The sequence below is a fragment of the Sebastes umbrosus genome, chromosome 1 (assembly GCF_015220745.1).
Source record: "Sebastes umbrosus isolate fSebUmb1 chromosome 1, fSebUmb1.pri, whole genome shotgun sequence".
NCBI lineage: Eukaryota > Metazoa > Chordata > Actinopteri > Perciformes > Sebastidae > Sebastes > Sebastes umbrosus.
In genome coordinates, this window is record NC_051269.1 from 20,829,210 (window position 1) to 20,840,371 (window position 11,162).

Sequence of the window (11,162 nt, forward strand, 5' to 3'; positions counted from 1 at the left end):
ATGATCTGAGTATATGGAAACATTTTCTGCATCACAACTGACAACACTACAATAGAATAAAGCTCATTTGGGTATAAAAAAGAAAACTTACTTTTGTGGGTCCATAAAATCAGCCTCCCATTCATTGTCTATGTAGCAGCTCCACACTTTATACCTTATGACATCACAAGTTTGAGACGTACTTCTCTTGCTTCTGGCTTTGAGAGAGAGCAGCTCTTGTTCACAAATATTGATTGAACTTTACTAAGTCATGGACATAACATATTGGAATTCTTAATTTGATTGGTTTTCCCCTTTAAGTAAAAGTACAAAGTATTGGCATCAAAATATACTTAATGTTAAAGTTTATCATTATGCAGAATGGCCCATTTCAGAATAATGTTTATGATATTATTGGACAATGTATTAAAGGTTACCTTAACTAATATACTTTATCTGCTGGGTAGCTTGTGAATTTCCCCAAGTGACTCAATCAAGTTTTATCTTAATCTAATAATGCATCATAATGTATTTGTTGATCATATTTTGGATTATTAATTTGAATCTGCAACGTAACTAGTAACTTAAAGGGACTGTTTGTAAGAATCAGAAATGCTTGTTAACAGCGACACCTGTGGCGGTTAAGTCAACGAAAGTCAGCGTCCTGTTGCTCACGCTCGTGCTCTCTCTACATAGACGTGAACGAGCATCGATCAAAACAGTGACACACGGAAAACCTCTGTTGGTCTGGAGGAGCTGCAGCAGTTATTTCTGCACAAACGTCCACTGTACATTCACTAGATATTCTCAGAGCTACGAGGTCTTCTGCAGTGTGTAGTGTGCGCACATGCACGTGAGAGGTGGAGCGAGGGAGCGAGAACGAGCGCGGTGTGTGAGTGAAGGCAAGCAGACAGAGGAAAAGAGACTCTGGCCCTGGAGACCAAAGCTACGGTCTCCCCCACATCCTCAGACCGCGGCCAACACTGTTTTGCAAGACGATTTTCACTAGATAGAACTTTGCGTTTTTTGGTGCTTCTGTGTAGTTTGTGTTGGAGTCTGAGTCTGAACAGCGTAGCCACACGCGAGCGCGCATGGGACACCGACCCGGATTGATTTATACGTGTAAGAAGTTACAAACAGTCCCTTTAAGTTATAAAATAACAAAAAATTATGTAAAAATAATAGAATAATTAATAATAATATAATTTGATCAAAGGGAGAGGATGATACAGAATTAAGACAACATGCATAATTCAACTTATTTCAATTTCTACCGTAACCACTCTTAATATAAAATAATTAATGAACCTGTCAAATCGATCAAGCAGTAGGATATTCTTTGATTGTATCAGACAAACAGGATTCATTGTTAGTATTTAATCCACACTGTGGTTCACACTCTCAGCAGCAGGTGGCGGTACTGCGCCTAAACACGGTGGTTGACAACCCCAAAAGCAGTAGAAGAAGAAGAAGAAGCTCGCATCTGCATCCGGTGTGTGTGTGTGTTTGTGGTAGTTAGCCATGTAGCCATGACTCTAAACTAACTACATACTTTAGTAAGAAGAATACACTTATTATCCTACGTAACGTGAGAAAGCAGAGACCCCAACTACTGCGGTGGATGTCCCTTTAAGGTGAGGCTTTCTGTAGTTTTCTTTAAAGGACGTAAAGTGTTAATGAAAGCTAACAGCTAGCTGTCAGTGTAACGGCTGTCAGTTGATCAGCTCTGTTCATCATGTTACTAACTTTATAAACCATCACACGTCATAATGGTCGCCTAGGTTACATCCTCACATCTCACTATTCTAACGTCGAGGTTATAGTGACGTCACATCTGAGTGATTGTTTTAAATACAGCAGCTGGACTGATGGCATGTATCATGCTCTCCAGTGGAGGAATGCAGCTAAGTAGCTCACCTAGTTACATTTACTACATAGTAACTATAGTTACAGTGTTGAGGTACTTCACGTTATACATCCACCCAGTAGTTTACTAAATATCTAAATTAAATCATGTTCCAAGATGCAAATGTTGCTTTTTTGTTGTTGCTCAGTCTTTTTATTGGTATTCTGTACAAAATCCAATAAATCACAGAAATAATTGTATAAACACATTATATTCCATCCCTATAGCAATATTACTGCACCATTAAATAAACAATTACATTTATACATATAATTGAATTCAATCCGATATAAACATAAATGAAACATATACAAAAGAAAAAGGAAAAAGGAAAGGACCAAAAATACAAAAAGATAAGTAAATTAAAAATAATAATAATAAATAAGTAAACAACAAAAACACCCAACTAAGTATAAGTTTATATCATGTTTATTTTTGTTTATAGCTTATTTTGTAAATTGTACATTTTTATTCTTATTTTATTCTAACGTTTTATCTATTTCTTTGTTATTATACTGTCTGACTTGCACCAACAAAAACCAAAGAAAATTCCTAGTGTATACCTCTTACACCTGGCAATAAACACCTTTCTGATTCTGATTCTGATTCTGAAGTTGGGATTTATGTAATACGGGGTCAGCAGTTTAAAACTTTAATGTCAGTGGTATCCATTTTTTCTATATAGACTAAAAAAAGTCTCCATATAGAATCAAATTCCTGAGCACACCCTCTTGTAGTATAGCGAATCTTCTCCAACACCAAATGATGTATGAGATCTTCAATCCACATCCTAAAGGTTGGAGGGTATTTCTCCTTCCATTTAAGAAGTATACGTCGTCTAGCTAAAAGAGATGCAAAAGCTATCATATTCTTTGCCTGGTGACTAAGATGTATATCTTGTGGTGCTACTCCAAATACTGCAGTAATAGCAGAAGGTTCGATGGGTACTTCAAAAACATCTGAAAAGGTTTTAAATATTGACTGCCAGAAACTATTTAGTTTTTGGACAAAACCAGAACAAATGTGAAAGGGTGTCTGGTGCTTGCCTGTATCGGTCACACATAGGGTGGATACTGGGCGTGAGCTACTTCACTTTAGACCAGTGAAGGCGATGTAAAACCTTGAACTGAATAATTGTATGTCGTAAACAAATTGAAGAGGAGTGTATCCTATCTAAGGCTCCAAACCTCATCAGAAAACTCTGTCCTCAAATCTTCCTCCCACTGATTCCTTAGTAATGTCAAGGGTCCCAAATTATGTGAATTAAGTGAGGAAATGTTGCTTTTTGTTGGTGTTTGTATTAAGTCTGTTCAGAACACGTTGGTTCATGTCGGTAATTGTAGTATAGTTTTAACCATCAGTGAAGTAGATGTTACATTTCTTGAGTTCAGCTGTATTTTAAATCATGTAATGTATTTATTATTCTTTTGTTATCTTGGCCAGTATAGGGATGGCATATTTGGTACCTGCTATCCATCTGTCAGTCTATATAGTAATTGTCACACAGTGCTTTGCAAGGATGTATTTAAAGCTGATTACACTTGTGTGCTTTTACGAAAGTAAAATATTGAGTTCAGGACTTTTACTTGTAATCACAGATGGTATCTAGCTATTGTCAAAGCATGATGAGGATAACATTAGTTTCCTTTGCTAAGTCTATTAATTACTTTACATGTAGTGACTTGGGAATCCCTTATTATCACTATTATGTGGACTCCCAGACAATAAGGGACATAATAGTACCAATAATAGCACCAATACCGATACTGGATCAGATATCGGGCCGATACTGACTTAAATAGCTGGATCGGATATCGGGGACAATGGGGCTGATCTAGTCAATTCAGTTCTGTATTTATATACTATAGACATTATATACTGGGATTTTAATTCCTGTTTAAGTTTTGGCCACTTTGTTGCTGCATTAAAAAGGTTTACACTCAAATTGTAGTTAATGTAAATAATTCCTGTTAATTTTGAAGATTTTTTACCAAGTTGCTGGTGTGTGATTTAATTCAGTACATTTATATTATCCATGTATTTATTTGTTACATTTAGTTTTACAAAGTTAGGAAAGCGATGTTTAAGTCAAGCCTGATGTTGCCTTACACATAAAAGAATGATCCCAGTCACTTCCACACAGTGAGGCATACAGCTTACTGATGAATCACTGGTAGCCAAAGAAAAAGAAAATTCAAAAGCCAAAGAAAATTCCTCGTGTATACCTCTTACACCTGGCAATAAACACCTTTCTGATTCTGATTATGATTCTGATTATGATTATTGAATCGGTACTCGTTTACCAAAAGCCCAGGTATTGCCATTGGTATCTGGACTGAAAAGTCAGATTTGTGCATCCCTAGAGTCCACACTATCTCCTCTACCATGTTCACACTGACATAAACAAAGGTCAACTGGGTTTAAATTCTTATCTCTCTTACATGTTCAGGATGGTAGTCAACCTACTAGGAGTTTTTTCTACTATTGCACAACACCTTGTTTCGTATCTTGTTGTTTGCACCTTATGTGTAGTCTGAATGTTTGCTTCACTCCCACAGAGTGTTGCATCATTCTACACTGCGGAAACACAATTTGTTCCTCTGTGTACTGTACTGTACTACACTGTATACAGATGGATGACAATAAAAGTCTCTCTCATTTTAACAACTAAACCCTTAACTGCAGCGTGTTTTGCCAAACATTTCATGACGATGATCTGGTGAACAGAATATCTATTATACGGTATATCTGTAATGTACATTTATTTTAGTTATACATTTTGTTTTAGTTGTTTTGCATCATATTTAAACTCCAATTCTTCAGTTAGACTGTAGAGAGAGGTAGCAGTACATGACTCATAAAACAGGCCTGGATCACATGTGAATTCCTTTTTTACGGTGAATGCCACAAATTCTTTGAAATAACTCATTATGCTACTTGACAACAAACCTGTTTGTATGAGTGACTCTTGCTTGAGGCCCATTGTCTCCATGCAAGAGACAACAGCACATACTGAAACTCATAGCAAACTACAACCACGTTTAGATTGCATATCATAATTTCCATGACATCAACACCTCTTAAACATGTAAGATATGATAACGAGCTGGTTTGAAGCAGCAGTTAACGATTTTGGATTACTTCATAGGTGACACCATGCTCCTGGAGCCCGCAGCAGCTGAAGACCGACGCGTTTGACCGAGAAGCCGCCGTCACTGCGGCCGCCATGGGAACAACGATGAGCGAGCCCTGTATCTACGACAAACTGTCCGAGAGCATCGACATCCTCCGCCAGTCGGGCTACCGCTACGGCATGTCGGAGAGGGAGATCGAGAGGTTCATCAAGCAGGTCCTGGAGACCAACGAGCCCAGAAGAGAGCCTCCCCAATTCCCCATCCTCAGAGCCACCATAAAGGTCAGGCCTGCCAACACAAATATTACACAGCTAAAACCTCTAGATGACAGAAAATATAATCAATAGATCACTGAAGGCCTTTATCACGTAAAAGTACAGCTGCACAATTCATCGGATATTAATCACGATCACAATTTGGCAAGAATTAAGAACTAAAAAGACTCTAATTTTGAAAGATATCCACTTGATTTGTTTAACTCAGACTGCTGAAGCCTCATACTGGGCTCAAAATCGTGTTAGGAAGAGATCATGTGATGGCCAATATGGACAGGAGGGGCAATTACAGCTACCAAAAAACTGATACAGATCCAGCTGATGGAGAAATTTAGTCTCTAAAAAATGTTGTTTTTTTTCTTGCTGTGAAATAAATCACTTGCCTGTTGTAGAGTGTACAGAGGAAGGACACAGCTCTCAGTGTTGGTAATGTCCCCGTTGTTTCTGTCCCGGTTGTCTCTGCAGTTTGTGGTGGCAGTGGGCTTCCTGCTGGTGGTGGTGCTGGCCTTCACATACCCTCAGAGCGCCCCCCAGCTGGGTCTGGTCAACCTAGGCTGTTACAACTGGTCGTCCCCCCTCAGCCACGTCCGCCTGCTGTCCCTGCCCATCGCCAAGAAGTACAACCTGCAAGGTCTGAAGCAGGAACACACACACATTCGCACACAAACACAGTTTTTAATAAGTAAGTCCTGGGTGTCTCTAAAGGATGAAAAAAATGATCTATTACTATTATTTGTGCACTGCAGGTTTCCATGAATGGTGGAGTGCCGGCTCTCTCAGGCAGAATCTGGTCAACTGTTCGGGCTGTGCAGAGATCTCCTCGGTGCTGGAAGTCCCAGAGAGTCTCAGAGGGACGGTGGCTCTGCGACGGGGGCCACAGCTCGTCCTGCTGAAGGTCAGAGGTCAAACCCAGCCAGGGTTGGCTTTGTCATCTTGTCCAGAATCAGATGAGAACAACTTTAGGTTAACGATACTTCACTTTCACTTCATTTTCTTTAGAAAATAAACTTTCAGACTTGAAAGTTGCTGAAGAAAGAATCATCACAGTTGATGTCACATCTGATTATATTGTGATCACAGTCACAGCAATAACATGATGTTGAGCAGTAATGTGTGATAAATGTCCCTCATCCAACCATTCCATATTTGTTTATTTGTTCATACTGGTCTGTGCAGGGTGGGGAGTCCCTCAGTGTCCAGCGGCAGCAGCTTGAGGAGCTCTACTTGGCCCATTCAGGCTCTATGTCCATTCTACTGGAGGAGGACGACGGTCTGCAGAACCACAACCTCGGCCTCCCCCAAGGACCCGCCAACTTCACTCTGCTCTGGTACACATTTCTGTTCAAAGTAGATCCGGGTCCAATTTATACTCTGGTCATGTCAGGTCTGGTTTTGTTTTACTGCTACGGGTCTTGGGTTTACATGTATGTGCCAATATGTCCAATACTTAACATCAGCTAACAGCGAAGGTCATGGTCAACACTTCCAGTTTCTCAGTAAAGGCCGACCACTGTTGACTGGTTGGTGTCTGTTGTGTTGTCGGTGCAGGAGGTTCAGCTCTGGAACCAGAGAGAAAGTGTTGAGGTGGCTCTTCCCGAAGGCTGAGCTCTGCCCCCTGCTGGACAGCGCTGGGACCATCGTGCAACGCTGCCTGGTCACCCACAGCACAAACTCCCAGAGCAAGGTGAGTTCACACATCCACACGTCCCCACACTGAGAGACTAAACAGGACAACAACAACTATTTACAATATGGTATATAAGTCGTATGGATTTTTACAAATTTTGTACAGAAGTTGGGTTGGATATGTGGTTGTCAAATTGCCAAATGTAATGTGTTAATATTGAGTAGTGATTGATGACAGAACTGGTTTGTGGTGTCTGTTAAAATAGATCTGTAGGGATACCGACATGTGTATTGGAGAAAATTAAAATCCACTTGAATGTAATGCAGTTTTGTTTTGATTTTGGATGGAGATTCATGGATTAAAGTACTTCAGATTTTGCCTTAAATACATGTTTAAATGTCAGTAACGTTGTTTAATGCCGTTTTCCGTTGATTCCTGCAAATTAATAAATACATTTTCTCTCAATTTAGTAGTTTGTGTACACAAATTATGTTTTTTTTCTCCCTGACAGTAATAAGTGTCATAGATTTGCCCCCTCCTTAAAAGATTACATTTTAGTACTAATTATTTACAAACTTCTGTGTAAAAATAAAAGTGCAGACTGTCTGAAAAGAGTGCTATTATTAGTGCAATCATGTGCAGTTGTTTTGTAGCAGAGTCTTGACCCTCAGTAGTGTTCTGTAGCCCCCCATCACTCACTACAAATTAACCCTCAGCCTCACTGCTGCTCTACCTCTGACTTGTTGTCTGTGTTTCAGGGTGTCGGGGTGTTTGGCTGGCTGGTGGTCGGCGAGGGGCTACCGACGGTCCGAGTTCTGCCTGTTCAGCGCTGTCAGAAACACTGCAGCTCCTTCAACCTGTGGCTGACACCTGGAGACATGGGTAACATCTGCCGCACCTGTTTTAAATCCACAAACACATTTAACTTCACACTGTACAAAATACACTTTGGTCTTGTTTCCACAAAATAATAAACACATTGGTATTTCATATAAAACACATTGGTTACTTGTGGAATACCAAAGCAGATGGATTTTTATACAATTCAAAAATAGATTTTGTCCCACTTCCCAATAAGTAAATGAATATATGAATAAATGTAATTATTGTCTTGTGTGCACAATGTGTGTTTTATATGGAGCCCCTGAAGATGTATTTATTTTTTTATCTTTTGAGCACAAAATAGTAATTTGTGTATACAAGTTATTTAGGAAATTATTAGTGAATTATTAACACCGATAAGGATTTGTATGCAATTCATAAAAACATTTTCCACTGCAGCCAAAAACATAATTCTATTATTTTATTATTATCTTGTGTGCATAAATTCATGCATGCTGCATCTGTTCTCCTGATCCCTAAAATCAAACAGTTGGATGTCATATGAGGCTGCTGAAGCAGTCTGAACGCTCAGTTGATGGTTGTTCCCTCTCACCTTTGACCTTTTTGTAGTGTACGCTGACCCTCGGTACTGGCAGATGGAGCTGTTCCCCGGCCGAGGCCAGAACATCATCTGTGACGGGTCGGCTTTCTAACCTTCAGGTGAAGGGAAGTGAAGAAGGACACAGTTCAGGACGACGGCTGTGAATGTCAAATTTTCTGAGCTCGCCAGCCTTTCCGTGGCCCCGCCACACTGATGCCTTATAACCCTCCGGTCTTTTTTTCTAACACCCCCGTCCATCTGATAAGCGTCCTCAGAGAAACTGGAAACCACTGCACAGATGATGACTTCAGTTTGGAAAAAAGAGACTCTCCTGCAGGTTTCAAGGGTCGAGGAATGAGAAATGACTTTTTTGGCTTTGTCCTCCTCGTGTAAAACAGCAGAGCCTTTAAGCAGCTCTCAGATGTTCTGGATGTGCTGTGCTCGTGCCATAGCTTCAAGCAGATCTTCTAGCAATTAAAAACACAAAAAACAATTCATCAAACCGTTGGGTGTGTCTCTCTGTCAGAAGGTAGTGAATCACGGTTGAGTGCACTGGCATTACACAGGTTCCAGACCTCTGAATCACGGCCCACATCTCTGGTGTTATGCTCGTTGACGGCTGTTTCCTCAGCCAAGTCAGTCAAAGCTTCGTAGGCGGGATTAAAGGGACGCCATCTTTTTGGGCCAGAGGCAGTAAAATATGTTCAGGAATAACAAGTCTTCTTCAGTCAACATGTCAAACGTTAAGGTTAAACCCCTCCCAAACAGAAAACAGCTGACATGAACACCGTGTGAGATATGAGGTGCATATTCTTCCTGCACTCAATCAACTTATAACCAAACTATGTTTAGGAACACAGGGAGCTCTGGCTGATACGTTTATCCAGTCAGTGAGTTCCCACTTCTTTTTGCAGTGCATTCTGGGAACTTTCTAATGATTTTCAGTGTCTGGACTTGCTGGACGTTCACTACCTCCTGTAGTTCTGAGACACACCTGCAGCTTCACCTTCTGCTCTTCATATTGGTTTTCTCCTCGATATTAAAGGGACAGTTCACCAAAGTTACAAAAACCACAATCTTTATCTCTAGTGGTATCTAGAACATAATGTCAGCACTTCTCATTGGAAATTAATTTACAAAAATAATTGTGACATTGAAAAGCAGTGTTATATTTATTTATTTTAACGGTTTGATGTTAAATATTGCTCACTCTGCCAGCTGTAAATTGTACAGACACCAGCTGAGAATTTCATTTTTTTATATTATATCCAACTACAGCTGTAAATTTGCCAGTTATGTTTAAACTTTGAGTAAATGTTTTGCAGTTTGTTGATACAATAAAATAAGATATGTTAAAATTGCAACTTTACTTAAATTGTGATTTTATTTTAAAGATTTAAAAGATTTTAGAACAAATATTCAACAGTTAAAATAGCCCATACAACTGTCTCCAGTGTGCTCGGTGGATTATCCAGATGTTGCTGTTGAATTTTAAAACAAATTTTGGTCAATTCTAAAACAAAGTTTCTTTCACCAAATATTCCCAATCTGACTGGAGAGATAACACTAGAGAGAATGTGTATTTATGTAATTCGGGTGAACTTGTCCTTTAACAACCAGTTACTACTTGGACCTAAAAGAGATTATAGTTATATTTTCATTCTTCGTGTAGTTTATCAGTTTCAGATCTTTTTTTTAATTTTAATTTTATTGATTTGACAGACGAAGCTGCTTCTTTAATTTCAGTGTTATTTATTGTTATGATTGTATGTATATATGTTCAAGCCATTAATATTTTAATAGGGATGCGTTATAATATTATTAGACTTTGATCACTTGTAATTATCAATGCAGAGTGCAGACAGGTAACATCACATCATCTTCAACAGGTTCTGAGAGTTTATATGTGGTGCGTAATCAGGGTTTCCATGGGTTGTTAAAAAGTCGGAATAATGTTAAATCAGTTTGCCAAAGTTAAATCTGAGTTTCAGTGTTTAGTAATCGGTCTCCCTCATTTTATTTTTAGTGTCCCAAAAATCCACAAGTTAGGGGCGCTTGAACAAAATTAGGGAGTGAATCTTTTAAAATGTATGCTTTGCATAGAAATGTCATAGTTTTATGAGAAAATGAAAACTTGTCATGTATTTGCTTCAACCTGCGTGGAAGATCTATTGTTTTTGTTGAAGTGCTTTGAAGAAGAGAGGTCAATAATAGTGTCAATAATAACTGCCAATGTGCTGCAGGAATGAGTCCTATAATCCAGAGATGAGTTAGTATTTTAGCACTTCTGGTTCCCTCGTCTGGAAGTCAATACGTTTTTTGAATGGGTTTTTAGTTGGATGTCTGAAATAAGGTCTGTGGTTAACACAAGCTGAAGAGATTTTAACGCGCTGTTCTACAATATAAAATACATCAGTAAATATGCCACGCGTGAATTTTTAAGCTTTTATGTGTCTTAAAAAAGGCATTTGCTAAAAAGTGGCTAAATGAAACTACAAAATGTCATCACGCCGACTCGTTCGCCTTTACAGTCTCGTGTATACTCGCGCTCATGCAACCGTGGTGTAGTTCATTTATAGCCTAAAGTTAGCTTTTTACTTCTGGCGACTGCATTCACACTTCAAAAAATATAAAAGTGGTGTTCGTTTGTGGAGATTATCTTGCTGAACAAAAAGTGTAAATATCATAAACGTGTGTTTGCCACAGAGCTTATTTTCTGCAATAATCCAAAATCCAATACATCATCCCTGAAGCACTCTATAATGCCAATTCATAAATTAGCTTATTCCATGACACCTGTCAGGCTCTATATTCTGAA

The 11,162-nt window shown here is 39.0% G+C and overlaps 1 protein-coding gene across 1 annotated transcript; it reads left to right on the top strand.

The window, feature by feature from the left end:
- Positions 1–1,428: 1,428 nt before the first annotated feature.
- On the top strand, positions 1,429–8,846 carry c1h6orf89 (chromosome 1 C6orf89 homolog). Its single transcript, XM_037779633.1, has 8 exons — positions 1,429–1,613; positions 5,034–5,300; positions 5,760–5,925; positions 6,041–6,189; positions 6,471–6,622; positions 6,843–6,978; positions 7,680–7,803; positions 8,374–8,846. Exons 2-8 carry the CDS (start codon positions 5,112–5,114, stop codon positions 8,454–8,456), a joined length of 999 nt encoding a protein of 332 aa, XP_037635561.1. The 5' UTR covers positions 1,429–1,613; positions 5,034–5,111; the 3' UTR covers positions 8,457–8,846.
- The last annotated feature ends 2,316 nt before the right edge of the window (positions 8,847–11,162 follow it).

Excerpts from the sequence above, each read along its gene's own strand:
- c1h6orf89 (XM_037779633.1), top strand. The coding sequence starts at position 5,112 with ATGGGAACAACGATGAGCGAGCCCTGTATCTACGACAAACTGTCCGAG. Across the intron at positions 6,623-6,842 it reads GCCAACTTCACTCTGCTCTG|GAGGTTCAGCTCTGGAACCA; the intron begins GTACACATTTCT and ends TTGTCGGTGCAG. Across the intron at positions 6,979-7,679 it reads GCACAAACTCCCAGAGCAAG|GGTGTCGGGGTGTTTGGCTG; the intron begins GTGAGTTCACAC and ends TCTGTGTTTCAG.